The sequence below is a fragment of the Copadichromis virginalis genome, linkage group LG20 (genome assembly GCF_057382275.1).
Source record: "Copadichromis virginalis isolate Kocher_CV1m ecotype Utaka linkage group LG20, C_Virginalis_male_GT1.1, whole genome shotgun sequence".
Taxonomy (NCBI): Eukaryota; Metazoa; Chordata; class Actinopteri; order Cichliformes; family Cichlidae; genus Copadichromis; species Copadichromis virginalis.
In genome coordinates, this window is record NC_140637.1 from 16,317,892 (window position 1) to 16,345,778 (window position 27,887).

Sequence of the window (27,887 nt, forward strand, 5' to 3'; positions counted from 1 at the left end):
GAGTGGGTGTAGGTGTGTCTTTTGATGCTGAAATGATTGATAGGTCAGAATTAATGATTGAACAAACAAATAAAAAAAGCATAGGTGTGAAAATGTTGATTTTTTGATTTTTGAATGTCTGGCTCCTGGAAAGCAAAATGGAAAGAAATGAGAGGTGACTCAAAACCTTTGCACAGTATTGTAATTGTGCATATCACAGACAGATGAGCTTGTAACAGCTGCTGTTCACAGTGAAGCAGATTGAAAGTATGGCGGTTTTATACTTGAATGTGGAATGGCAGGGTTACTTTATAGTATGATCTCATACATCATATGAGATTAAAAACCCAAAATATTTGGAACTATTTCAGCTGAAATGAAATAGGTTTAAATAATGTTGCAAACAGGGCAGCAGTTCAAAAAAAATGAAGAAAGAACAAATGTGTTGGCTTTGTGCTCCATTTTCACACATTTGTATTTCACTTGAACATTTACACAGACGTATGACTGTAGCTCTTATTTCTCTAGTTGTTTGCGTGGTCTGGAGAGACTGCTGCCGAGGCTTCCTAGCTTGGTTAAATGCCTGCTGCCTCCTCTGGTCACGTGTCTTCGACTGGAAGAGCCGCTGAGAGGAACGGAGGATACGCATTGAAGAAGCTGCCGTAAAACCAGCAGGGGGCAGTGAAGGAACGGTTTGGAAGACGGGAATGAGTAGGAAAGTGTGGAAGACGAAGAAGAGTAGAGGAGCTGTTTCCGTGCGCCAGCTGGTTGGACCTGGATCTGGGGTCTTTGGCTGTGCTTCAACAGTTCAGGTGAGCCCGCTCTCTGACCTTCCGAACCGGATTGCTGGAATTGATTTAGCAGAGCTAGCGCCACCTGCAGGCCACCTCAAATTGTTGTTACGTGTGGGAAAGGTTGGTGCAGCAGAGCTAACGGAGGTAAGTGAACATGAAAGCTAGTTGTTGCTGGATGACGTGTGCGGCTAGCTCCTGTAGGCCAGTTTCTTAGTGCAGTCTCCGTGGACCTTCGGATGATCCAGTAATGAAACGGTCGCTTTGGAGTAACTTTCGGCGAGGCTGCAGTGCGTGCGGCCGATTGTCATCACTGTCACATAAAGCACAGTAGTCAGTAACCTTCGTGGATGATAAAGTCAGAACCATCGTGTCATTCTTAGCCATCAAGCTCACTCACTTCTTTTTTCTCACTCCAAGATGGTCTTAGATACTTTTCCATGTGCAGATGGGCTCACGGCTCATTTTGATCGATTTCTTTGGAAAGATCTAAGAAGCTTAATGTGTGGAGATATTTCTTTTTGCAGAGAGAAAGAAGCGCCCAATGAAACCAGGACTGATTACTTTAATTCATAAACCTGGAGAAGTTCCTAAACCTGGCCTTTTAAATAATTAAAGGCCAATTACACTGTTAAACGCAGATTATCAAATTCTTGCCGTATCGATTGCTGCCAGATTAAAAAGAGCTCTTTCATCAATAAATCTGTGAATCAATCAGGTTTGTTGAGAGGACGACATACACAATACACAATAGCATACGACTCGTTTAGGATCTGATTGTCTGGAGTGATTTACTAAATGAAAGAAGATTTCTTTTTTTTCTTTTTTTTAGATGTTATGTACTTTCATTGCAAACAGCGAAGTAGACGCGATTAATGTAACGGGAAGTCAGTTGGCTGATGATACTATTTAAAAAAAGAAAACAAATCAAATTTCAGCATCATTAAGAACTATAAACACTGTTTTAAAGCTTTAGGGTTACAGTTGAATATAGATAAATGCAGGAGTGAATGTGAGTGCGAATGGTTGTCTGTCTCTGTGTTTTAGCCCTGCGATAGACTGGCGACCTGTCCAGGGTGTACCCCGTCTATTGCCCTATGACAGCTGGAATAGGCTCCAGCGCCCCCCGGGACCCTGAAAAGGAGAAGCGGAAGCGAATGGGTGGATGGATGAAATCTTAACTCTGCAGCCATTGTATAACGTAAAGGTTAAAAATGTAAGTGAAATATTTGGGGATATTTCTAAAGATAAAGCAGTGTCCAAGGAGAAGAATATTATGAATAATATAGAAAAATGCCAACAGTTGCAAAGAGACATCACTGTTTTTGGTCGAATCCTACAAACTAAAATAGAAAGTCTGTCTAGGCTTATCAAGCCAATATTTTCTTTGCTCATGTCACCTGATGTTGTTAAAGCTTGGTTAGGGAAGATTTGCTGCAGTCAAACATTCTCCTTGTTTGAGGTGGCTCCACATTAAAAATATCGAATTTAGTGACAGAAAAATCCATCCATCCATCCATCCATTCGCTACCGCTTATCCTTTTCAGGTTCGCGGGGGGTGCTGGAGCCAATCCCAGCTGTCATAGGGCGAGAGGCAGGGTACACCCTGGACAGGTCGCCAGTCTGTCGCAGGGCTAACACACAAGGACAGACAACCATTCATACTCACATTCACACCTAGTGGCAATTTGGATTATCCAATTAACCTGTCCCCACAAACTGCATGTCTTTGGACGGTGGGAGGGGGCCGGAGTGACAGAAACATCTCCAACAAATTTATTAGACTAATCTTACAGAAAGAATGTTTTCCTAATCAGATTAAAAGTCATCATGTTAAAAAAAAAAACCAACCAAACAAAAAACCTACTTTTTCCTCCATCCATCCATTTTGTTAATGCGCATGTGCAGTTTTTGTGTAAAGCCTACAGAAACATTACAGCCAAGCACTGAAAACAGCACTCGGACTCTTTGACCTTTGTGAACATATTGTGATATTGCTGTGTTGTGTCTGTCTGTGTGTGCAGGATGGACATTCCCAGCAGGTTGGAGGTGTGGCAGGAGCTGGTTGAGAGTTGCGGTCTCATTACTGTCCAGCAAGGCCTCCAGCAGGTGTGGAGGCTGTTGCTACTCTGCCTGCTCTGCAGACTCTGTTTCACACTGGGTGAGCTTCACTCGCTGCACAGGAGCACACGTCCCAGCTGCTGATTACAGTTATCGCTGGACGCAAATGGGTAGTCAGAGCTGCAGAACATCTTCTGCTCAGCCACCTGTGATTTGGCTGAAAATGTTATGGTTTAAAGTTTGGACATGTATGTTTCACATGTTCTCTGTAAAATGTCATCATCATATGACAAGTAGTTTTCTAAATATTCCAGCCTTTTTGACACACTGGGAGGAACAAAAACACAAGTGCCAATGTAAACATCTTCATCCATACAAGTAAATACAGTAAACCAGTTAAGGGTAATGACAGGGGAATAGTCACTTATTTCACACGAGTGTGTGTGTGTGTGTGTGTGTGTGTGTGTGTCTGTGTGTGTGCATATAAAAGTTTGACACGCCTTCCTTTTTAATGTTTTTTTCTTTATTTTCATGACTATTTACATTTTAGATTCTCACTGATGGCATCAAAACTATGAATGAACACATGTGTAAATAACTTAAAACATGTTTTATATTTTAGATTCCTCGATATTTGCCACCCTTTGCTTTGATTACTGCTTTGAACACTCTTGGCGTTCTCTCCATGAGCTTCATGAGGTCGTCTCCTGAAATGGTTTAACAACAGTCTTGAAGGATTTCCCAGAGATGCTGAGCACTTGTTGGTCCTTTTGCCTTCACTCTGCGGCCCATCTTATCCCAAATCATCTCCACTGGGTTTAGGTCAGGCCATCTGGTGCACTCCATCACTCTCCTTATTTTATCTGGGCTCTAATCTGAGCTGCTGTTAACTTGTGGTTTCTGAGACTGGTGACTCAGATGAATTTATCCTCAGTGGCAGAGGGGACTCTGGGTCTTCCTTTCATGGGACAGTCCTCATGTGAGCCAGTTTTGGTGGTTTTTGCAACTGCACTTGGGGACACAATCAACATTTTTGCAATTTTCTGGACTGACTGACCTTCTGTTCTTAAAGTAACGATGGGCTGTTGTTTCTCTTTACTTAGCTGATTGGTTCTTGCCATAATATGAATTCTAACAGTTGTCAAATAGGGCTGTCAGCTGTGTACCAACCTGACTGCTGCACAACACAACTGATGGTCCCAACCTTATTAAGAAGGCAACAAATGAACCCTGACAGGCACACCTGTGAAGTGAAACCATTTCAGGTGACGACATCATGAAGCTCACTGAGAGAAGGCAGAGGGTTTGCAGCACTGTCAACAAAGCAAAGGGCGGCTACTTTGAGGAATCTGTGATATAAAACATATTTAGAATTATTTATCAGGGGTTTTTTTTGCTACATAATTCCATATATCTTGCTTCATATATATGATGTCTTCAGTTTGTATCTACAATGTCGAAAGTAATAAAAATAAAGAAAAAACATTGAGTGAGATGATACATATATATATTCAGCATTAGTCAGAAATAAGCTTATTGCTGTTTTGATTTGTTTAGAGCCTCAGACTAGCTATTAAAAATTATTTTAAAATATTAAAAATTAAAACCTTGTGTGACCATGTTTAACTTTATTATGCACTGCAGTGTCTGCAACAACAACAGGCTACTTGTGATTACGTTTCTAAGTGCGTCCTGCTTTGCTTCCTCAGGTGTGGTGTCTACTGTGAAACATGTAGTGTCAGCGCTGGCTGGGATGTTTGGCCTCTTCCTGTTCTTTGAGCAGCACATGCAGTGGATTCTGCTGCTCACTGCTCTCTGTTACTTTATTCTGCTGCTCTGCCGACACTCGAGCAGCCACGGCCTCTTCGTCTCAGGTGTCGTCCTTATCTATATCCTAACAGGGTGAGAAACGCAGACAAAAACACTTTTGTACCAGGAAAATTGCTCCTCAGTGTTTTCTAAACATTTGCACAGAGAAAAGGCTGGCAGTAGACAGTAGGGCACTCCTCTGGAGGCTAACGCTCTGTAACTTGTTGGCTGCTCCTTATTTTGAAAGCTTTTTTATAACAAAGAGTTTTGCTTACCTTCCAAACCAGTGTCACATACAATACCAGTCAAAAGTTTTAGAACACACTAATTTCTTCCAATTTTTTTTTATTAAATATTACGCTGTTTAATGTCTCATTGCACTCTGTAATGAAAGCATAATACAAAAACGCAATTACAGCTGGAAACTCTTCTGTCCAGTTCATCCCAAATCAGCCCGGTGGGGTTTAAGTCTGGAGACTGTGCTGGACTCCATGTTTTCAAGCTCACCACCTTGTTCTTTGTTCCTGAGGTAGTTCTGGCACAGCTTGGATCTATGTTTTGGGTCTTTATGTTGCTGTAGGATGAATCCCTGACCAACTAGGTGCATACCAGAGGGTCCTGCATGGTGCTGCACAATGCTGTGGTTTTGGTTCAGGGAGCCTCTCACTCTGTACAGTCACTGGCCCTGGATCCAGTAAAACAGCCCCAGACCATCACACTTCTTCCTCCATGTTTGACCGTTGATGCCACACACAAAGATCCTGTGTGATGAACCGAGGATTTCAAATGTTGATCCATCAGTCCATAATACCTTCTTCCAGTCTTCAGTAGTCCAATGGTGGTGTTTCACGGCCCAGCCAAGCCTCTTTGTCTTATTCTGACGTCTGGCTTTCTTGCTGCAACTCGTCCTGTCAAACCTGCAGCTCAAAGTCTTCTCTTCACAGTTGAAACTGAGACTTTCTTACTACGACCACTATTAAGCTGCTTGAAGCTGTTGTCCTGTCAGCCGCCTATCACACAGCTGGTAACTTGGCCTCTGATTCAGTTGTGTCTTTGGGTCTACAGACTTTGTTTCTGAGCCTTTGGATGATGAAGCAAACTGGACTCACTGACACCTTGACTTTCTTTGCAGTTTCTCTGTAGGACAGACCGACAGTGTTATGATGGTCTGTCTCTCTTCCATTGTTAATCACCTTTTTCCTCTCCATTCTTGCACCATCACACTACCTTCTGCAGTACAATACTGTTCAACTGATGCTCATGAGGGTATGGTACCACAGTGTGTTCCAACACTGCTTTTATGCAGACAGAGGGGATTGGAAGTAAATCAACAGAGTTCTCATAATTAGTATGAAAGCAGTAAGGGTTAGAACTTCCATACAAATTGATAAATAAGATAGTAATTAAGTTAAGTCAGTTGATGCCAATCAAGTGCTCTTAACAAGTGTCACAGTCTTCCCAGGAGTGGACGGTCCTAGCAAAATTCAGTTAGGCTCAGGCCCAAAGTGCTCAGGAAGTGCAGACGACTCTGCTGCTCTGCAGGCTGCATGTTCAGGACTGCAGGATTTCACAGGGGTTTTTTTTCATCACACTTGGTGTGCAAACACCTTAACTGTTAAAGTTCTCGACAGTACAATTAGAGAAATACTGAACAAGTGTGGCTTGTTGGGAAGGTTTGCCAGGAAAAAAATCCTCTTCTCTCTAAAAAGAACATTGCAGCATGGATTAGGATTGTACAATTGCATCTGAACAAATCACAAGACTTCAACAACATCTTTTGGGCCGATGAGACCAAAGTGCAGACGTCTGGCCACAACGCACAGTGTCACATTTGGAGAAAACCAAACATAATACATGAGCACTCAAGTATTCTAGAGTCATATGTTAGGCTGTCTGTCTGACAGCTCAAGTTGGACAATGATCTCAAAGTGATGCAGACCTTAACCTGACTGAACCTTCAACTTTGTAATGGGGCCCAAAGCTCTGTAACAAAATAAATAGCATCAGTGAGATGTCACTAATGAAGAAGATTATGTAATAATAAAAGAACTATGTGGTACAGCATGAAATGAAACATTTTTTAGAAGGCAAGAAGATTGTAGCTGTTATCTCACAGTGCTGGCTGAGCCTGCAATTACATTTACATGGAGCCTAATACAGCCGTTTCAATCCAAATAAACAGGCCCAAGCTGTACAGAATTTCAGTCAGTTGAAGATGTTTTTTTTTCTCAACTTTTCCATGTAATAGTCTGAAAATAATCCAGGTGATTGTTTTCTTGCTGTGTTCTTCCTGCGTGTCCTCTGACTTCACATACCAATAAGGGGACATATGTTATCAAGATGAACTGCTTTTAATCCATACTCTTAAACACTGATAGACTATGTACAAAATAATTGCTACCCCCTGTTATGTTATAAGATGGCTTTATCAGAGACCCAGGCAGAGTTAGATTTAGTTAGATTTTTTTTAAAAGCCTGACTCTAATGCAAAAAGTCAAAAAACAATTTTGTTGTCATCTATGGTCCTCCTAGCCTGTACTCAGATTTCTTATAATTATTGTGGGCATTTTTTAGCATCCATGTAGATGCTGAAAATGAAAGTCAATGCAACATGTTACTTTTTTTTTTATTAGAGTTGATTGGCCTCTCTCAAAGTGTACATGATCCCACTGATTGTTTTAATCACACTCTGAATCTCATCCTGACCAGGGATGTACAGTATCCCAATACTGATACTAGGTTGTGTTATCATGCTAACACAACCTAGCCAAGAAGCCCAATACTGAGCCTGTCCTGGCCTAAGAAATAAAAATGTCTGATAATCTGATGCATTAAAAATTGCAAAAATGCTTCACAAAACTTAATGGAGCTGCGCTATGTGCTGCCAAAGCAGCATTTCATCAGCAAAATGCCTGTCCCAGATACGTACAAGCAAGTACAGTGGCTTGCAAAAGTATTCGGCCCCCTTAAACTTTTCCACTTTTTGTCACAAACATGAATCAATTTTATTGGAATTCCACGTGAAAGAACAATACAAAGTGGTGCACACGTGAGAAGTGGAACGAAAATCATACATGATTCCAAACATTTTTTACAAATAAATAACTGCAAAGTGGGGTGTGCATAATTATTCAGCCCCCTGAGTCAATACTTTGTAGAACCACCTTTTGCTGCAATTCCAGCTGCCAGTCTTTTAGGGTATGTCTCTAGACTCCAAGAGGTTTTCTTCCAAGATTGCCCTGTATTTGGCTCCATCCATCTTCCCATCAACTCTGACCAGCTTCCCTGTCCCTGCTGAAGAGAAGCACCCCCAGAGCATGATGCTGCCACCACCATATTTGACAGTGGTGATGGTGTGTTCAGAGTGATGTGCAGTGTTAGTTTTCCGCCACACATAGCGTTTTGCATTTTGGCCAAAAAGTTCCATTTTGGTCTCATCTGACCAGAGCACCTTCTTCCACATGTTTGCTGTGTCCCCCACATGGCTTGTGGCAAACTGCAAACGGGACTTCTTATGGGTTTCTGTTAACAATGGCTTTCTTCTTGCCACTCTTCCATATAGGCCAACTTTGTGCAGTGCACGACTAATAGCTGTCCTATGGACAGATTCCCCCACCTGAGCTGTAGATCTCTGCAGCTCGTCCAGAGTCACCATGGGCCTCTTGGCTGCATTTCTGATCAGCGCTCTCCTTGTTCGGCCTGTGAGTTTAAGTGGACGGCCTTATCTTGGTAGGTTTACAGTTGTGCCATACTCCTTCCATTTCTGAATGATCGCTTGAACAGTGCTCCGTGGGATGTTCAAGGCTTGGGAAATCTTTTTGTAGCCTAAGACTGCTTTAAATTTCTCAATAACTTTATCCCTGACCTATCTGGTGTCTAAATCCAATCAAGAATTTGTGGCAAGATCTGAAAACTGCTGTTCACAAACACTGTCCATCTAATCTGACTGAGCTGGAGCTGTTTTGCAAAGAAGAATGGGCAAGGATTTCAGTCTCTAGATGTGCAAAGCTGGTAGAGACATACCCTAAAAGACTGGCAGCTGGAATTGCAGCAAAAGGTGGTTCTACAAAGTATTGACTCAGGGGGCTGAATAATTACGCACACCCCACTTTGCAGTTATTTATTTGTAAAAAATGTTTGAAATCATGTATGATTTTCGTTCCACTTCTCACGTGTCCACCACTTTGTGTTGGTCTTTCACGTGGAATTCCAATAAAATTGATTCATGTTTGTGACAAAAAGTGGAAAAGTTTAAGGGGGCCGAATACTTTTGCAAGCCACTGTATGCAAGTTCAGGTCCTTGAGGCAACTGTTGTTGTGATTTGACGCTGTATGAACAGAATAGCCCTTTATTGACATTTTAAATAGAATTGAATTACATTGAATTGAACTGAATTACGGTGGCACGGTGGTTAGCACTGTTGCCTCACAGTAAGAAGGTCCTGAGTTCAATTCCAACATCAGGCCGGGGTCTTTCTGTGTGGAGTTTGCATGTTCTCCCCGTGTTTGCGTGGGTTCCCTCCGGGTACTCCGGCTTCCTCCCACCGTCCAAAGACATGCAGCTTGTGGGGATAGGTTAATTGATTAATCCAAATTGTCACTAGGTGTGAATGTGAGTGTGAATGGTTGTCTGTCCCTGTGTGTTAGCCCTGCGACAGACTGGCGACCTGTCCAGGGTGTACCCCGCCTTTCGCCCTATGACAGCTGGGATAGGCTCCAGCGCCCCCCGCGACCCTGAAAAGGATAAGCGGAAGCGAATGGATGGATGGATGAACTGAATTACTCTCTGAATGGTTGGAGAGCATTCCCACTTTAAATGTAAGAACTGATATGTGGAGCTCAGTGTGTTCTTAAAAGTAATACAGTATGTTACTTGTTGGAGAAAGTAATTTGCTACACTACTTGTTACATTGATTTCTCAATTCTCTTTAGAATGACCTGAAACACATGTCACACCCATATGGAAAAGAAATAGAAAAAACTTATAAAAGACTTGCATAAGATGTGGCTTACTTCATATAGTGAATCATATAAGGCTTATATGATTTACTCATGAAAGTGGCCACTTTCTCATTACTTTCATATATTGTTTTAATAAGTATCCAAAACATACAAGTTTCATTTATATACTTTTTCAAGGGATCTTATATCTGTTTTCACTCTTGTATGCTTTTCATACAAGTTTCACACAAGACAGATACAAACTTTATAAGATTTATATATATCCTTTCCATATGGGCATAATTACCATGTAACTGTATACACCTTGGGCTACAAACCCACACAAACACAAATCCATATCCTAATGAGGATACAGTATTTGGGTATGAACAGGAAGCCAACAGCACCGAAAGATTTTAAAGTGATCGGCACGGTGATGCTACTTTAGAAAAATGAGCCAGTAGAAACAGAGATTGCAACCTGACTGATCATCAGTTTGTTACCTGGCGAAGTTCATGGCTGGCTGGGCTGGGGTTGGCATTCACTCAGCTTGAACATCACTCTGGGTTCTTGGCTAGGTTGTGTTAGCATGATAAATGGACTGCTTTTCTACTCTACCTCTACACTTTATACAAGATTTTTCTACGCGTAAGTAGCATTGGAGAGGGTTAGTGTCTTATCTTTTGGCATGCAGACTGGAGCAGGGATGGAACCACCAACCTTCCAATTAGTAGATCACCTGCTCTATTCCTCAGCTACCCATGCTGTTTGTGCAGATGCTTGCAAAGAGCTGAAGGTGTTTTAGCAGCATAATGTGTTGCTTCTGTCCTGGGTGCACTTTGATTACAAAAAATTCTTGACACAAATTCTTTCCTTTGTGTAATGCACGGCTCTGTAGCGCCGATGTCTTTAACAATGTAAACACGAGTGTTTCACCCACATTAGCAACTAAAAATAGACCTGCAATGGAAATGTATTTAGGAGCAGCGTGTGAACAAAAAGTCTGACAACATTGAGCTCACACAGCCCGCAGTTTTCGGCAAACAGACTGATAACATAACAGTAGCAGTGATGACGTTCCTGGCACAGTTAAACATGGAGCCGGAGTCTGTTTACACACCACGATGAGCAAAGAGACGGAGCCGTTACTGAGCTCAGGTTGAGTGAAACAAAACGTGTTTCTAATCCAAAACAGCAGTGCTGTTCCTGTGATCACCATTAAAACCTTTACTGGGAAACACTATCGGGAGTCCTTCATCCAAGCACCTGATTAACAAACTCTGACGTGAAGGAAAAACAAACTTTGTAGCTGCTCCATCCACCACTGATTGTTCTGCAGTAAAGCTTTTAATAAAAGTGTTCTATTTAATATGTGAAATAATTAGTTTTTTGAGTAACCTTTTTTTTTTTTTGACCTACAGCTGTGCAATTAGTTTGCACAAATGTCTTTTTTATTGATGCTTCGTAATGGTAGTTACTCTCAAAACAGAGTCAGTGAGAATCGATAAGTGATTATGGAACTGGAATTGCTAATTTTTTTTTATCTATTTCCATCCCTATGCATTACTGAAAAATGGGATTACGTCCAACACTATTTACAAGACACCGCCAGCAATTATAACAAGTCAGTAGGAAACGCTGTGAAACTTGTGAAAATACAGTTAAAAGTCAAAAATATCTGCTTGTTTGTGGTGAGCAGCAGATCAACCAAGTTAAGAATTTTAATGGCATCATGCACACATTCATTTAGACACGTAGACACTGAGCCATGGCTCTGTGCTACATATTTCTGCAGACACTTTTATATAATTTATTTTATGTAATATTCAATACTGAACTGTGAATTTAGTCTTTATCAAGGTAGCAAGTTTTTTTATTCTGTTTTCATAAAACTTTACTTTTATACACTATATTTACGCATTTTATACATTTACTACTACTACTGGGTTTACACGAGGTTTAAGTCCTTTACAAGTTTGAAACTTTTTGTCCTTCATAATGGAAAATTGCTGAAAATAAAAGTGGGTATCACTTCAGCTAGGTCCTAATTTTATAAATTCTACACTCAGGTTTGAGGTTATCACTGAAATGCATACAGATGCATACAGAGTTTACGTTTTCACTTGTTTCTTCATTTTTTCTCAACACGCTTGCATTTAAATCTCTCTGTGTACCTGGCCTGTACCAACACACTTATTGTCTTTTGAACATCTGCCCCCTTCCTTCTTTCACATAATGTCTTTGAATGTGATTGGCTGCATGGTCTGTCCATCAAAGTAAAGTCCCACCCCTGCCTGTATATAATAAGTGTGCACTCAGACAGTGCACTCCTGTGCAGGCAAGTCAACCAACCTAGATCTGGTTTCTGCAGCAGCCATATTTCTCTGTGCACCTACAACAAGTGTGCAAACCAGGAGACTCGCTATCGATAAAAGGAGAACCAAGCAGACAGCTGAGAAGGCTCAAGTGCTGTTTTTTGTAAAGAAGAAGCTGCAGCTAATCTTAACGTGAACGTCACTCTTACAGTAGAGTTGTGAAAAGAAAGAGTCTTGCAGTCTTAGGCCGTGTCTTATCTTAGGGTCCAGCTAAAACCAAACATCTGAGGTCAGTGTGTTTGGAAATGTTTTCATGTTAACCTTCCCTTTAGTTAAAAACATTGTTGAAAGGTTAGTTGTCAAACAGCTAAGAGAGCATCTGCAGAGGAATGATTTATATGAAGACTTTAATTCAGCATTTCGATGCACCACAGCACAGAAACAGCTTTAGTGAAGGTTGCAAATGATCTTCTCATGGCCCGTGACAGTGGACTCCTCTCTGTGCTTGTCCTTTTAGACCTCAGTGCAGTGTTCAGTACTGTTCACCATAATATTCGATTACAGAAATCACAACACTACACAGGTAATAAGTGACCTATCTGTTGAAACATTGTAGAGCAGATAAAGTTTTCCTTGTGGTGAGATTTTATTTCATTTTAATAAGTCTATCCTTGTAAACTGGATGTGTTCCAGCTAAATATAGTCTTAATATAGTCTTGGTTTTTAATACACCATCATTATTTAAAGCAGTTGTCAATGATGAAAAGTACAGTTGCAGTCTGAGTTCTCATGCCTAAACTTAGAGACAAATAGAGCAGTTGTACATGTCTATCTAGGAGCTGCAATTCCTATAATAATTTAGTAATTCATTTCCTTTAGTGCTGCACTGTCTAGCTTCTAGAGTAGCATTGATGGCTTATCATGTTACTTTTCTGCCTCTTCTTTTTAGAGAGTTGCATTTAATTGACACGGTGACCTGGCACAAAATAAGAGGTAAATATTACATCAATTTTTTTTTGTTCCTAGTTAATCTTCTGTAATTTTTTTTGCAATTTTCATTTTGTGTCTTGGAGAAACATTTAAAGGTTTATTTTAGCCTTTGTACTGTTTATCTTTTGTTCCCTGTACGTCAACCTTGTATGGCAACAAATTAAATATATTCTTCTTATTATTATTATTATATTTACACCCAGTCATCATGGGCATGAGTATCATTGTAATTTATGTCTTTAAATTATTTCTTTAAACCCCCTTTTCCAGGTTGGAATCTGTATAGCATAGATCTTTAATTTGGGGGATAAGTATGACTTCCTCTAGTCCACACAGGGTTTAAAATGGATACAGGCTAAATGCTGTGAAAACATTTTTCCCTAGGTTTCATATCATCAAACACATTTTTAATATTAGACAAAGCCTGAGTAAATGCAGAATGTCTGATTACAGCCACATCTGCTAAGTCAAGACGTCACTTAATAAATAGGTCTTGTCTGAAAACGTGAAGGAGGATAAAAGATCTCAAAAAGCAATATTTCCTGCTACGATGTAATGAAACAGCTGAGAAACAAAGTCAGTATGGAAAGGGTTACATGTCTAAAGCTTTAGGACTCCAGTGAGCCACAGAGAAATTGGTGCGGTGCCTACCAAAAAGCATCTGGTTGAGGTCCAAGTATTAGTGCAGATGTATGTATACTTTCAACCTGGTGTAGCTTAGAGAAAATCCTGATTAATTCATAATAAAACTTGTGCACCCAGTTGTTGTTTTTAAAGTAATTAAAGTTGTATGCTTTAGACTCTACCTTGGAAAAAGAACAGTTTGATAAATTACCATGGCATTCATGCCCCTAATACCTATACAGCAAATGAAAGCTCAGTCCAACATGTTAGAAAGACTTGATAGCACATATATGATGCAGCTCATAGACTGAAAAAATGACCATTGTGAACTATAGTATATTGGTCATATATATGTACATCTGTAATGTATAGATCAAGCCTCACAGCAGACACCTTTTACTCTTAATAAGATTATATTCAGACTATGTTAGCTTATAATAGTGACTTCTATGAGGAAGTGATTCCTCATAAAATGTGAATGTAGTATCCTGTAATGGTAACAAATTACTTTATTTTTGTGTCTCTTTGAGGCTCTCAGATGGTGGTGGCCATGAAGGCCATTTCTGTGGCCTTTGACTTGGACAGAGGTGCACTGAGCAGCCTGCCCTCGCCAACTGAGTTCCTGGGCTATATTTTCTTTGTGGGTACTGCCGTCTTTGGCCCTTGGATCAGCTTCTCCAGTTATAAGAATGTTATTGAAGGCACAAAACTTGTGAGTAACTGCCAGTTCTACCTTAATCTGCATGCTTTCTAGTCCTGTATGGCACTGTGATGGTAATGATGGATTTGGGTTTCAGAGCTGGTTGTGGCTGCATACCTCTAGCGGCAGTCTAGTGAAGAGTCAGATCTGTTTGCTAATCTCCACCTGTATTGCCCCATACCTTTTCCCGTGGTTCATCCCGATCCATGGAAACTCTGTCACAAAGAAGTAAGAGATTTTAATTCAATCGTTGCTCTTTTTACACCCAGAGCACTGTTCCACTACACTGCTTTGACACTATACTGTCTGTCTTTCTTTCTCTGCTTCCAAGATACATTTGAGAAAGGTAAGGCTTTGCCCCAAGTATTAACATTTGTTCAAATTCCCAAGTATAGAAACTATTTAGTCATGTTCTGATGATGGTATCATAGTGTAGTGTCATACTTTTCTCACTTCTTGAAATTGGCACTGTAGTCTTTGTCTTCTCACACACATAACAGTATATCTTCAGTTTGTTATACAGAAGATTAGAAGCTAATATGCATCTGCACTGGTTTTAATTAGTATGACTTGAGAGTCTTCCTTCTGGTGATTTCAGACACCGAAATGAAGGCATGACACACAAGCATATCATACTCATATCAAATGTAATAGAAGTGTTTAACAGAGACAGATGAAATTTGGCAGCTGTGAAAATAAAAAGGGAAAAAATGATGCACCGTTTCTTATATTAAACTCAATAGGGCCGATTAATCAACAGAATGGTGCAAAGTAGGGATACTTTCCCAGGAAAATATCGGACAGAATGTGATGAGGAGCTCTGATGAGAAGACAGCCAGTTTAGTGTTTACTGAGGAGTCTAATCTTAGAGGGTTTAGATTATAAACGGGAACAAATGTCACACAGTAAGTCAAAATATCATAACATCTTGGTCATGAGAACAATCCTGTGACACTCGATAGATATGTGTGTCTGTATTTGTAATTGTTATGTGATCCGTGATGTATGACTTTTAACCCCATTTATGATCTAAACCTTAAATGATTAGACTATGGATTAAATAATTATGTTTTATTCTATTTTAATACTGTTTTTATTTTATTTGTGCTCCATTGCTAGTCTTTCTTTTTTACAGTTATGAACTGAATACACTGTTATCCAAAACATTTTTGCATATCTGTTTGTGCAGCTGGCTAATTCCGGTTTGTCTTATTCCCATTGCTTTGATAAGGAGCTCTTACATACAGTGACTCAGGTGTACGAGTTGTTTAGATTATCTGCATGCTTGAAGAAAAAAAATGACGTCGGTGTATCAATCATAGTGTCGTAAGAGGAAGCAATATGAGATCAGCAGATGAGTAGTCCAGTCAGAAATCAGTCCACCTCTGACGTTTTATGGAAATGAATAACTTGCTGGGTGAGAACTAGCACTAGAAGTCTGATTGCTCGAGTTATTTGGCTTTAACGTGAATTGCTGTAATTATTTGTCGTGTGCCAGCCAGAGATTATTTAATGATGATGTGTGTATGTGACTTGATTGTGGTGTGTTGCATAGGTGGCTGCATGCTTACGAGAATGCAGTGTCCTTCCACTTCAGTAACTACTTTGTGGGTCACTTGAGCGAAGGCACCAGCATGCTGGCCGGAGGAGGATTCACTGAAGATAAAGACAACACAAGATGGTAAGATTAGCTGATCTGCGATTAGCTGATCTGCTATCAGCTGCTCTGCTCTCTTCATCCTGGAAACTGTTTAATCAACAGTCAAGTTTTTCAACCCTCTAGAATAATCTACTGTAAAACAAGGCAGAATTGAAGAGCATCATTGGGTGTAATGGCAGGCTTCCAATCTAGCTTATTATATGATAGCAGTATAGTGCAACAGGCTCTGCACAGCAAAATGCCCCAGATTGCTTGAACCAAACGTTGCTAAGACAATTCTAGCTGGAGCGGACAAACAAAGATTCCTGAAGAAGGGAAGAAAAGTCTTGCACAAAGCAACTGGGAATAACAAGGCAGGCTAGTAGCAACACAAAGAATGACATGCTGCCGGAGACTGACTCGGTGCCAGTCCAAGAAGATTCACATTAGAAATCTGACTGTGATTCAAAATTTTTTTAAAAAGTGGAAAAAAACAAGTTGTGTGTGTGTGTGTGCGTGTGTGCGTGCGTGCTGTGCAGGGATATGAAAGTGGTGAAGCCTCTCAGTGTGGAAATCCCTCGCTCCATGGTGATGGTGGTTACATGCTGGAACATCCCCATGTCTCGCTGGCTTAAAACCTGTAAGTCTCAATCTTCTCTGTCTGTTAAACTTTCCAGAGTGTCGAATTTAAGGATGCCAAAATTTGTTGAACCGACAGAAGCAGAAGCAGACGGCTTTTCTAGCGTGTACACACTGAAAGGGAATTGCAGCAATGAAAGAACTGTAGAATGTGAACCATCTTTGGCGACTAGAGCAGGGGTGTCAAACTCAAATACACAGTGGGCCAAAATTCAAAACTGGAACAAAGTCGCGGGCTAACGCTAATATTTATTGAAAAAAAAATCTTCCTCTAGATATAAGAATGAATCTTTTCTTATGGACTCAAACAAGTTTTGCTGAAAAACTGAATATGGAACAAGCAAAGCTTAATACTAAACAATATATATATATTAACTGTATAATACCAGTAGGCCAGCTCTGATAGTAATTTGGTATGGCTTCATGGGCCAAATGTAATTAGGCTGCAGGCCAAATTTGGCCCGCGGGCCAGAGTTTGACACCTATGGACTAGAGGCACCATAAACAAGTACTGAGAGTATTGTCAATTGTTACATTTGTTTCTATATATATATAAAATCAATGTTTGTCTTTTAATTTCTTTGAAAGATACAATATCTAATTAACAGAAATAACAGCAAACAAGATCTTAGTTAGCTTAACTCTAGCTTTTATTAAAAGGTGTAACTTGAACCTTACTGGAGTTGTTCACAGGCTCAGTGAACACAGGCCTGCCTCTTACTGCAGGGACAACAACTAACACTGTTACTGAGTGATGAACGTTTAGAGGTTTTAGTAACAACATATTATTCTTAATATATCTCTCTGGGTTTCTGTTAACTCCTTGGCTAGGTTTAAGAGGATTAAGACAGGCTCTGAGTGTTAGTGAAGAGTTACAGATGACTAGGAAAGTACAGCTGGAGTCCTGAGGGAAACTGCAGAGGAGGTTTTTGATGGAACCTCTGGGAAGTAGACAAGGAGACTTTGTGCTGGAATGAGAAAGAAGAGTATTTAAAGAAGCTGGCAAAGAAAAAATGACATGAATACAATATACAGGAGTAGCGTACAGTAAAAAGAGGTGCAGGGCTCTAGACTAACTTTTTGCCACGGTTGCACTGGTGCACCTTGATGCCCACCAGCACAAAAAAGTTAGGCGCACCCAAATTTTTCAACCGCATCGCTTAACACAGCAGTTTTACATGTGCACTTTTGGGGGGGAAATTGCTGTCCATACAGACAATATTGATTTGTAAATGATTAATTAACAATCTTGTCAATACAAAGTTCTTTATTTGGAGCACATTTCTACAAGAAAGATAAGTTACTGAAAAAGTGCTTGTGCTTAAAGTGCGTTGGCACTCTTTGGTGATATTGTAGGCAATGTTAAATTTAATTATCACATCGGCCCCCTCTGATGACCTGTTTTGCTGCTGCCTGCAGCAGTGGGTAGAGGGGACACTTGGGCCGTGCCTTTATCGTGTTTTTGGATACACTGTGCTTGTTCAGCGTTCATGGCTCCGTGTCAGAGCACTGGCTATGAATTTCAGACGAATTAGGCCTTAACAAAAAAGTTATCAATAGTTCTTATTATCTTTTCTCATTACCCACAGCTACATCCACTTCTGTCAGGCCTAGGCTGCTCACTAGGGCTGGGTATCGTCACTGATTTCTATAATCCATTCGATTACGATTCACGAGGTCCCGATTTGATACAATTCAATTTTGTTAAAAAATTAAGTTAAAAGTTCCAAGTTAAAAGTAAAAAAAAAAAAAAGGAAGAAGACAGCGGCCGACAGTGCTGTAAACAACGGTGCACTGATGGGTACTAAGCGAATGAATAATGCAGAAAACAGAGATTTGAGATGGGAAACTGTTCTTGAAGTACACTGAGAGAGAGAGAGAGAGAGAGCTGTGCATGAAGTTTGATTTTTATCGTGGTGGAAGCAAAACAGCAAAAGTAAGAGAAGATTAATGACGACATTTATGAAATGTGAAGCATAGTTTGGATATTCTTTTGCTGCTGGTTCAGTGAATTTTGGTTGGAGAGAGATAAAACCTGCAGCTCAGAATCTAGCACAAAAAAGACGTAAACACAAAGCGGGACATATCAGAATCTGTGAGCTGTTGGCTTTCGGCCCCGAGGGCGTGTCCGTGTACAGGCCGTTGGGTGAGAAAGCCCAGAAAGACAAAGCTGATTCTGATGCGTCGGGTCCGCTCTGTGTTTATGTCATTGTGTGAAATCTGTGTACCTGCTCTCATTTGCTGTTTGGCGGTTGTTGAAATACTTTTGTGAGCTTTAACCTGAGATTCTGGCGTTTCTGGCAAAATACATTTATATTTAAAAGTCGATTCAGATTTAATGAATTGTTATCGCTTTATTCAAGCTACTCACCTCTCTCTATCCACCTGGCACCTGCACTTTCGAACTTACACACAAAGTACTACAGGAATATCTGGACCAAGGCCAATCAGAGAGGTCCCGCCCCTGACTATCTCTGATTGGTTTATACCACGATAGGGGCATAATGTGTGTCTGTTGTTGACCACAGGGAGACTTTCAGGGTTGCGGAGACTTTTCCCCCCCACTCGAACAGCTAGACCAGTGTGACCTAAGATTTTTTTAGTGGCACCATCGAAAAATTTGGTCAGACTCTAGAGCCCTGATGTGGAAAAGGTTTCTGGAGGGTTGAATATGAGGCTCAACACTAAGGAAAGAGAAAAGAACCTGTGGATTGGCAGAGAGATTGAGCTCGTGAGCATGAAAACTGCAAAGGTGGTTGGTCCAGATTCAGTTCAGTTCAATTCAATTTACATAGCACCAGCTCACAACAACAGTCACCTCAGCGCACTGTATACTGTAAGGTAAAGACCCTACAGTAATACAGACAACATACCTGTGGAGGTATGGCGATGTCTAAGAGATAGTGGAGTAGGGCTGCCACAGTTAGTCGACTATCAAAATCGTCGACGACTGATTTAATAGTCGACGCCTCGTTTGAAGCTTTGTAAGATCCCAAAAGACGCAGGAATAAGTAGTAGGATTTAAGAGTGTAATAACGGACTGAAACAGAAGATGGCAGCAGCAGTTTTAATATTACTCTTATTATTCTTTCTGGGTCACAAAATAAATGTTTAACATATTTTCAGGCGAGAATTTATCTGTGTAAACTTAAAATATCTGCTCAGTTTATCAAGACGCCACATATTTTCAAAAGCGCTCCGACGTTTTCGGAGACGTCTGTTACCCACCAGCTCGCTAGCTAGCCGGGGTTCAAGGCTCACTAGAGCCGCTGAGAACACCGGACTCCCGGCAAATCGTTTTCAAACCCACCGCCGTTTTTCGCTACTCAGGTTAAACATGATATATAAGTCACTTATATTCAGTATTTTATTTGTTCCTGAGTAAATCGGTTTGGCTGAGATTAAAGTTATAGTTTTTACACAGCTGAATAAACGTCAAGCAGATAACTGATTATCAGAAGTGTGAGATGCTCGAGAATATACTCCGGTGTCCTGTTATATTTTAGAAAGCAAGGAGCAGACCGCTGAGTTAATTAAACTCCACTGAAACAATCTGCAAATTTCATTAAAATTTAATAAACTACCATCTTGTCATTATTTTTAGTTAGCACGCACCTTAAACACTTAAAGCTGTAAGCTAATGATAGTCATATAAGAGCAGATGCATGCTGGTGCAATAAGCGGATACATGATATGATTAGTTGACTAATCGCAAAAATAATCGGTGACTAGTCGACTATCAAAAAAATCGTTTGTGGCAGCCCCATAGTGGAGACTGTTAAACACAATCTTAGAGAGTGAGAGGATACCTGAGAAATTATGTTCAAGAACATGAGTGATGTGCAGAGTATCTACAGAGGCATAAAGCAGAGTGTCACTGGAGAAGTACAGAGAACACAGATCATGTTGTACCAAAGGAGGCACTGTGGTATTGTATGAGGAAGTCAGGAGTGATAGAAAAGTATGTGAGGGTGGTCCTGGACATGTGTGGGTGTGCAGTAGTGACAGATGGAGTCAAGGTGGTGCTGCAATTATGTCAGGGATCTGCTCTGAGCCCTTTCTTATTTGCAGTGGTGATGGACAGGCTGACAGATGAGCCCAGGCAGGAGTCTGTGGGGATATGACGTTTGCAGATAACACTGATCTGTAGTCAGAGTAGCGTGCAAAGGGAGGTATGTGCTGGAGAGAAGAGGGGAGTCAACAGAAGCAAGAAAACACGTGTGAATTAGAGGGAGAGAAATGGAAATTGGAACGTGCAAGGAGCAAAGGTAGTGAAGGTGGAGGAGTTTAATATTCTGGGATCAACCGTTCAAAGCGGAGGAGGAGTGGATGAAGATGAGTGTCAGGAGTGTTTTGTGAATTGAAGATGGAAGTGCCTGTTCAGAGGGCGAGTGGATACGTTAAAGAAATGATCATGATGATGATGATGGTGGTGGTGGAGCTGCCAGACAGAAGGAAAAGAGGAAGACCTTAGAGAAGATTCGTGGATCGTGTAGGAGGACATGCAGAGGGCTGGTATGACAGAGGAGGATGACGATAGAGATCGTTTGAGCAGATGATCCGTTCTGATGAGCCGTAAAGGGAGCAGCAGGTGATCTTGTATGAGCACCATGTTGTCATAATGTTGTTTTCAGTGAGTTCATTGTGGTTTGTTCTCCATCTTTTTCAGATGTCTTTAAAAACGCCATGAAATTGGGAACTTTTCCAGCTATCCTGGTGACATACACAGCCAGCGCCTTACTGCATGTTAGTAAGATGATGCACACTTCAACACTTGTATCCAGAGTCTATACAGTATACTAAATCCATGCTTAAACTTCACTGTTAATTCAATTCAGTTTTATTTATATAGCACCAAATCACAACAACAGTTGCCTCAAGGTGCTTTATATTATAAGGCAGACCCTACAATAATACATACACTATTACCCACTGTGTGTGAGATTTCACTGAACAACCAGGTCACTAGGCTTGGGCAGTGTCCACCTTATGACATTTCACTGAGGTGTTTGGTATATGACGGTATTTGTTTAAAATGATTTTCTGAAAGTTGAAATACTGGTGATAGAAGTCTTTGTCAAAAATGACCACAGGTACCCCAAGTGGACCCCAAACATTTATTTATTTTATTTATTTATTTTATTTAGGACAGTGCATGTTAATGAACATAAATGTAAAAAAAAAATTACATGAATGTAAACATACCAGATTATAGCCAAGGGCTAATTTCCATCTGTTGTCCTTTAGCATAAAAAATAGACATAATAATTCATAAAAATACATCATTCATTCATAATAAAAACTCCATCACCAAACTTACACATACACACCATTCTGTTCCACTAGTTGTACGTAGTTTACTGCTTAACCTAATTGTATTATCTTCTCCAGGGTCTCAGTTTCCACCTGGGAGCTGTTCTGCTTTCACTTGGATTCATCACATATGTTGAACACGGTATGGATAACTCTGTGCTCACACAGAAGAGTGATTCGCTGGTGAAAGTGGAACAAGTGACACATGATGTGATCTGTTGTGACCCAGGTCACACACAAACACTGAAGAACTGCTTAATAGATTTCTATTAAGGATCGTCAACAGGGCTGAAAAGTTCTGCCTCAATTATCTGTCACAGTCATTCTTAGATTTTAGTGACAAAAATGTTTTTATTGCACTGTCGTGCAAACTGGACACTGACTTTGATCTCTGTAAATTCAGTTGATCTCTTCAAAGAAAGATGAAAAAAACAAACAAATATTATTGATTTCATATTGAAACGTTACACAGAATTAAATAAACAGGGCACAGACTGTGCTATGTTCTGTTAATTACAGAAAAGTTCTTAGCATCAGTGCATTTCTTACACGTAATCTAAAGTCTTGTGTTTCATATGCATAATGACCATGACTAAAACTTGTGGCAAAGTCGTCGACAGCTGTGAGTCCCCCCTCTATCTGTACCGCACAGGTGTTTCCACTTCGGAAAACTAACCACATGAGGGGATAACATGTCTTTTATCCTGTATGTGAACTATTATCCTGCACCTTCCGTACTCAGTGTCATTAGTCTTTGGCCAAACAGAATGCATTTGTGTTTTTAGTGTACCTTTGTTTGGATGGATACACTGACATGCTGTATGGACTTCTGAGTGAAGTGGAACCTTCTACTTGGCCTTCATGCATTAGTTATACTGCAGTTTATGCTGTGTTTTTAGGAGGTTGAATAAATTACAGAATGCTTTGCATATGATTTGGTCTTGATTAACATTGCTTTCTCAGTATATCCAAACGACAGATAATGATCCACATTGAGGAACAAGCTCGTGTGAATTTAGTTGTTTATCTGTCTTTACTCATCCAGAGTAGTCTGCATGTTGCAGGGGACAGCTGTGATCCAAAGGCTGTTTGAGGGAATGTTTGATTTTTCTTTTGCTTTGTTTTCTGTAATTGGAGCACTCGTCGTGTCGCTCTATTGTGTTCATTTAGTGGTAGAAAGTCAGATTTGTGGACCCCTCCTATTTTCCTTTTTTACATTTTCATGTTTAAAGTTTTTTAATTTAATGTAACTGATTATTTTTGTCATCCTCAGTTCTGAGAAAGAGGCTTGCTTCTATCTTCAGTGCCTGTATCCTGTCTAGGCCTTGTGCCTCTGACTGCACCCATCAGCACAAAAAGGTACAGCTTCATCCCTACTCAGCTAACAGATGGAGACAGTGAAAAACAAAACACACACACAGACACACACAGAGACACAAACAGACAGACATAGATGCAGAGCCAAAGTTTGGTTAACCTGTGTTGTGTTTAAATGTGCAGTGTAAAAAGGTGACTTCAAAGTGCTGCACAGCTAAACAACACAGAACAACAAAGATAAACAGGGCAATAAAGTAACTGAATAACTCCAAATAATCCTTTTTCTTTTTTTTGGTCATTAGGCCATTTGAAACTGACTAATGAATCACTCAAGCACAAACAGACAACAAAATCAAAAGATGAACCACATAACAGAAGACTCATTTTAAGTTGTGTCTTGTATGTAAATTCAATGTCACTAGCAGCCTGTGTTGCACGTTCTTTTTCTCGAGGATAAAGAGAGATAAAGATAAAGAGAGCACCAGTCCAATTCAAATTCAATAGATTTATTGCCTCAAGCAGTTCAAAACCATACATGTACATGGATCTCTTCAGTTCACAGTCTGCAAGCAGTTAGCTGTAGCCGACTTCTGGAAGAGTGCGCTAACTTAGCCGTACACAAACTTAAATATTAAAAAATCAGCTTTCTGAGTGGTCAGAAAACCATTGGGGAGGGCCCTGGTCTAGACTTAGCTCTCCCTGGTTGGCACACAAGTTGGTCCCAACCTCTTGTCGCTTTCCTCCTCCTGCATTTTGGGTGCTTCACCTGCCTGTCTCAATATTTTCTTCTCACACACTAGCTGTTTCATTTCCCGTCATCTAGTTTCATATCCAGGCAGCAACTGTTTGTGAGAACTTACTGTTATTTGACCTTGCCCTGGTTCACGCCCACATTCCTGCACACAGCCCTCCACTAAGTCTGCACAAGCTACTCTCAATCATGTGACTCTAGAACTTTTGTACTTATATTATTTTGAGTCTTCAACCTTTCTAGTCCAAACGTCTGTTTCAAAAAACTGTTTGCTGTTGTTAGCTTGCCACGTCTCAGCATTATGTGCAGTGTGTCCATTCAGGACATGGTCCCAGTGAAACTGAGGCAGCCAGGGAATGAGATGAAAAGCCCGTGGATTACAGTTACATAAGAACTAAACTGAAAATTAGTGGTAACAGGACTGATGAATGGATGAATCCAAATGTGACATTTTTGGTTCAAATAGTGATCAGTATGTAGGAAGGAGGTCAGCTGTGAAACACAGTGGAGGCTCCGCCCCAAACCATGAAAACAGAAAGGCACCATCACATTTTGATCCATTAAAAAACACCTGAAAAACATCTGATTGGCACCATTTTTTTTATCATGAGAACGATTCCATCCTGTCAATGTAGTCAAAGCAAAGATGCATAAAAAACCATAGAATAGAACACTAACAGTCATTGTTAGCAAGTTGTTATTTCTTAATATTGAGTAGATTGACGGAGAACATGCAACTTTTGTCTCTATTTTTTCTTTTGTCTTTTATTCTCTCCTCTGCGGTCTATAGGATTATTGGGTGATATTGCTGAACCTGGTTTTCAGCTTGCTGGCCATCTTCCATCTCACTTACCTAGGCTCCATGTTTGACCCAGGAGTTGATGAACAGGAGGTAGAAGAGGTAAGAGCACCATGAGGGCCAACCCCACCTGTATATGTTGAAGATATTATGGCAGAGTGCAAATTTATACCCAGTCTCAGTTTGGAAATAAAGCAAGTGACAGCTTTCATACAATAATAACACTGAATATTCTCACTGAATATTTCTCATAATTGTAATTGTTTGCAGAACATTCATTATTTTTAATGGTCTGATTGCTTTAAACTGAATTCTGTGGTGAAAATTGTGTCTCAAATCAGCACATTTTTTTAGAATATTTTTCATTCAACCAACTCTGATTTTCCTTAAAATCTGGTGAATGGTTGAACATGATTGCAGTCAAGTTTTCATACATTATATATATTTTTAAAAAGTTTTTAAACCATGGTCAATCAAACAATTTTCAGGCTATTTTTTCACAGGGACAATTTTTGAACATGAAAATGTGAAAAACGTAAAGATAAAAGCATGAAATTCTTACTAGTCTCAGAATCTGCCATTTGGGACACACCCATTAAAAATGTCTGCGTATTGGCTAAAGATGGCACGATCCCACTTTTTTATGTCCGATACCGATAACATAAATTTGGATATCTGCCGATACCGATATGAATCCAATATAGTGTTTTTTAATCAATAAAACTGTTTTTTTAATATCTTGCTGCATTTTGTATACGTTTATACTCACGTTTAAATAAACAACAACACTAAAGCTATTCTGTTGTACCTGTATGTAAAAAATACACTGCACCCAAAATATTTCATAGTTCAGCAAAACTGATCAATCTAATAAACTTAAACCTACTCCATCCTCCCTATTCTGGTATTTTAAAGAGTACTTAGCAGAAATCTTAAGCAACCTAACTAATAGGGTTGCAAACTCCCAGCAAAAAAAATAATAATAGGGAACCACCCCCCAACCTCCACTTCGTGATGCTTAATCGACTTAATCAACTTTAATTTGATGCAGTGTGGAAAAAAAAAATGCACAGAAATTAATAATTTTTCAAGAATAATTAAATAGATTCAACATCTTCCTTCAACAGAACTGTAGACTGCACAGATGGCATCTTCCCAAAGGAAAAAGTACTATAGTTTACTAGGGTATATTAGACTTAACAGTTACTATATACAGTAATGGACTTCTATATATTTTACATAAGATTAAAACTTTGGGTGTAAGATTCAGATAATTATTTATTAAAAGCTAGACATTTTAAATGAGAATAAGAAAGAAAAGTATGTCTTTGTGCCCCCATTTTCCCTGTTCATGCCCTATCGGCCCCCCTGGCTAAACTTTGCTAGATCCGCCCCTGGACAGTTACCAGCCATCAACTGCGTAGAAAAAGATCCTGGTGTAGAAAGTAACATTAAATAAATTCTAACAACAGCTTATCAAGGTTAAACGTGCTGCTGTTATTCAGCCGCTGGTTTCCTCTTTCTGGTGCAAAGTGGGCCAAAAACAAACAAGAGACACAGATTCCCGACAGAAAAGCCGATCATTAAGCAGTTTCACGATTGAAATAGCAGCAAGAAGGGGCACTCGCTCCAGGTATTGGTTGTTAAGCTTAAGTGGGAATGCCTTACAAACATTCAGAGATGAACTTACACACTTGCTTTACTTCTCTCTGGGATCACTTCCTCGGAGATGAAATGCTGGTTTGGTAGCGAGGCTATAAATACACACAGCCGCTCTATCATGTGAGCACACTGCTCCGACGTGCTACGGTTATGAGCCGAGTTACACCGTGTCGCAAGTTTTGTGAGGTGCTTTTTTATATTTAATGGATCGGATTACATTTTTTTATTTCTTTCCAATATCCGATCCAGTAATTTACGTCAGTATCGGACTGATACCGATACGTAATATCGGATCGGTCCATCTCTAGTATTGGCTAGTTAAAATATGGGAAAAAATTAAAGCCAACTAATGCTCATAATAAACTTCACATTGCAAAAGACAACTATAGTGACAATTTCTGAATGGGTGAATGTAAAGTGCTATGATTGCTCAGAATAGAAAAGTGCTATATAAGAGCCATAAGTCCATTTACCATTTATTTGTTCAAACCAAGGATATTTTTTTATGCACATTGGAGAAAGTTGAGTAGCAGGGCCATTTTAATTTGAGAAGGAATTACCCTTTGACCTTTTCTGGTTGCATGTGGACATTTAGCTGATAGCATGCAAATTCCTAATGCACATGTGTACCTTGTGTATGATTCCCTGGGCTGTGCAGGGACTAACAGCGTCCATGTTTGTTATTGTTTTCAGGATTTCACAGCCATCCACACCATCCAGAGGTGGTCTGAACTGAACTGGGCCAGCCACTGGGTTGTGTTTGCTTCCTGGGTATTCTACTGTTTAATTAAATAATGTTGTCTGGGCCGATGAAAAGGCTGACAGACACCTTTGTTTCAGTGTATACCAGACTGTTTTCTGATTATGAAAGACAGAGATATGCTTAAGTGGGAAGGACGTTGGCACAGGGGGATGACGGTGTGTGCGCTGTGGTGATTCTCAAAGATGTCAATGAGTTTCCAAACAAGTTTTCCGGCCTGTTTGAAAGAATGACTGGTCTCTAAAGGATTAGTAAAATGAAAAGTAGAAACTGGCCCGTTCATATGAATGACCTTTGACATGTGCAGGTCCAAATACATTTCAGCTTCTAATCATGTGAAGAAAATGAAATGTAGCTTTGTTAAAATCTCTTGTCATGTTTTCCTTTTTTTTTTTTTTACTGCTGTTGTTTTTGTGTTTGTGTTTTTTATAAATTTTTAAATAAATGCTAAATACAATAATTTTCAAAAAGTGTATATTTATTTAACATATTTATAGTTTGGATCTTGTTTCACTCATTTAACTGAAAATAAGGTTCTCTGCTACTAGAGGTTCAGATAATTAACTGAAAATGAGCTGCTGTACGCGCACCTTTACCTGACATTTTACCCTACCAATCAAAAGCAGGTCACCTGATGGACATAACAAACAATTCAGGATCATTTCCAGTATCTTTAAGAGATAACAGGACATTGAGTCCATTATCTTTTTCACCATCTCCATAATTTACCAGTAAGACAAATTGTAAAAAGTAATTCTTGTTAGACTAATTGGTCATTCTCAATTGGTTGTTGGTGT

The 27,887-nt window shown here is 39.9% G+C and overlaps 1 protein-coding gene across 3 annotated transcripts; it reads left to right on the forward strand.

Annotated features, from left to right (window-relative positions):
* The first annotated feature begins 632 nt into the window (after nucleotides 1–632).
* Nucleotides 633–27,174, forward strand: LOC146684499 (protein-serine O-palmitoleoyltransferase porcupine-like). Of its 3 annotated transcripts, XM_085443511.1 has the most exons (14): nucleotides 633–791; nucleotides 1,818–1,986; nucleotides 2,795–2,931; nucleotides 4,541–4,733; nucleotides 12,846–12,889; nucleotides 14,041–14,222; nucleotides 14,308–14,438; nucleotides 15,766–15,891; nucleotides 16,389–16,489; nucleotides 21,158–21,234; nucleotides 21,880–21,943; nucleotides 23,075–23,160; nucleotides 24,660–24,770; nucleotides 27,024–27,174. In XM_085443511.1, coding segments are annotated over exons 2-14 (1,356 nt in total). In that variant the 5' UTR covers nucleotides 633–791; nucleotides 1,818–1,984; the 3' UTR covers nucleotides 27,126–27,174. The 3 variants fall into 3 exon arrangements, with proteins under 3 accessions (XP_085299637.1, XP_085299638.1, XP_085299639.1); XM_085443512.1 differs by lacking the exon at nucleotides 1,818–1,986; XM_085443513.1 differs by lacking the exons at nucleotides 633–791; nucleotides 1,818–1,986 and adding an exon at nucleotides 807–917.
* Nucleotides 27,175–27,887: the final 713 nt, after the last annotated feature.

Coding starts and splice junctions, on each gene's coding strand:
- LOC146684499 (XM_085443511.1), top strand. Junction 15,892..16,388: donor GATAAAGACAACACAAGATG/GTAAGATTAGCT, acceptor CGTGCTGTGCAG/GGATATGAAAGTGGTGAAGC. Junction 23,161..24,659: donor GCACCCATCAGCACAAAAAG/GTACAGCTTCAT, acceptor TGCGGTCTATAG/GATTATTGGGTGATATTGCT.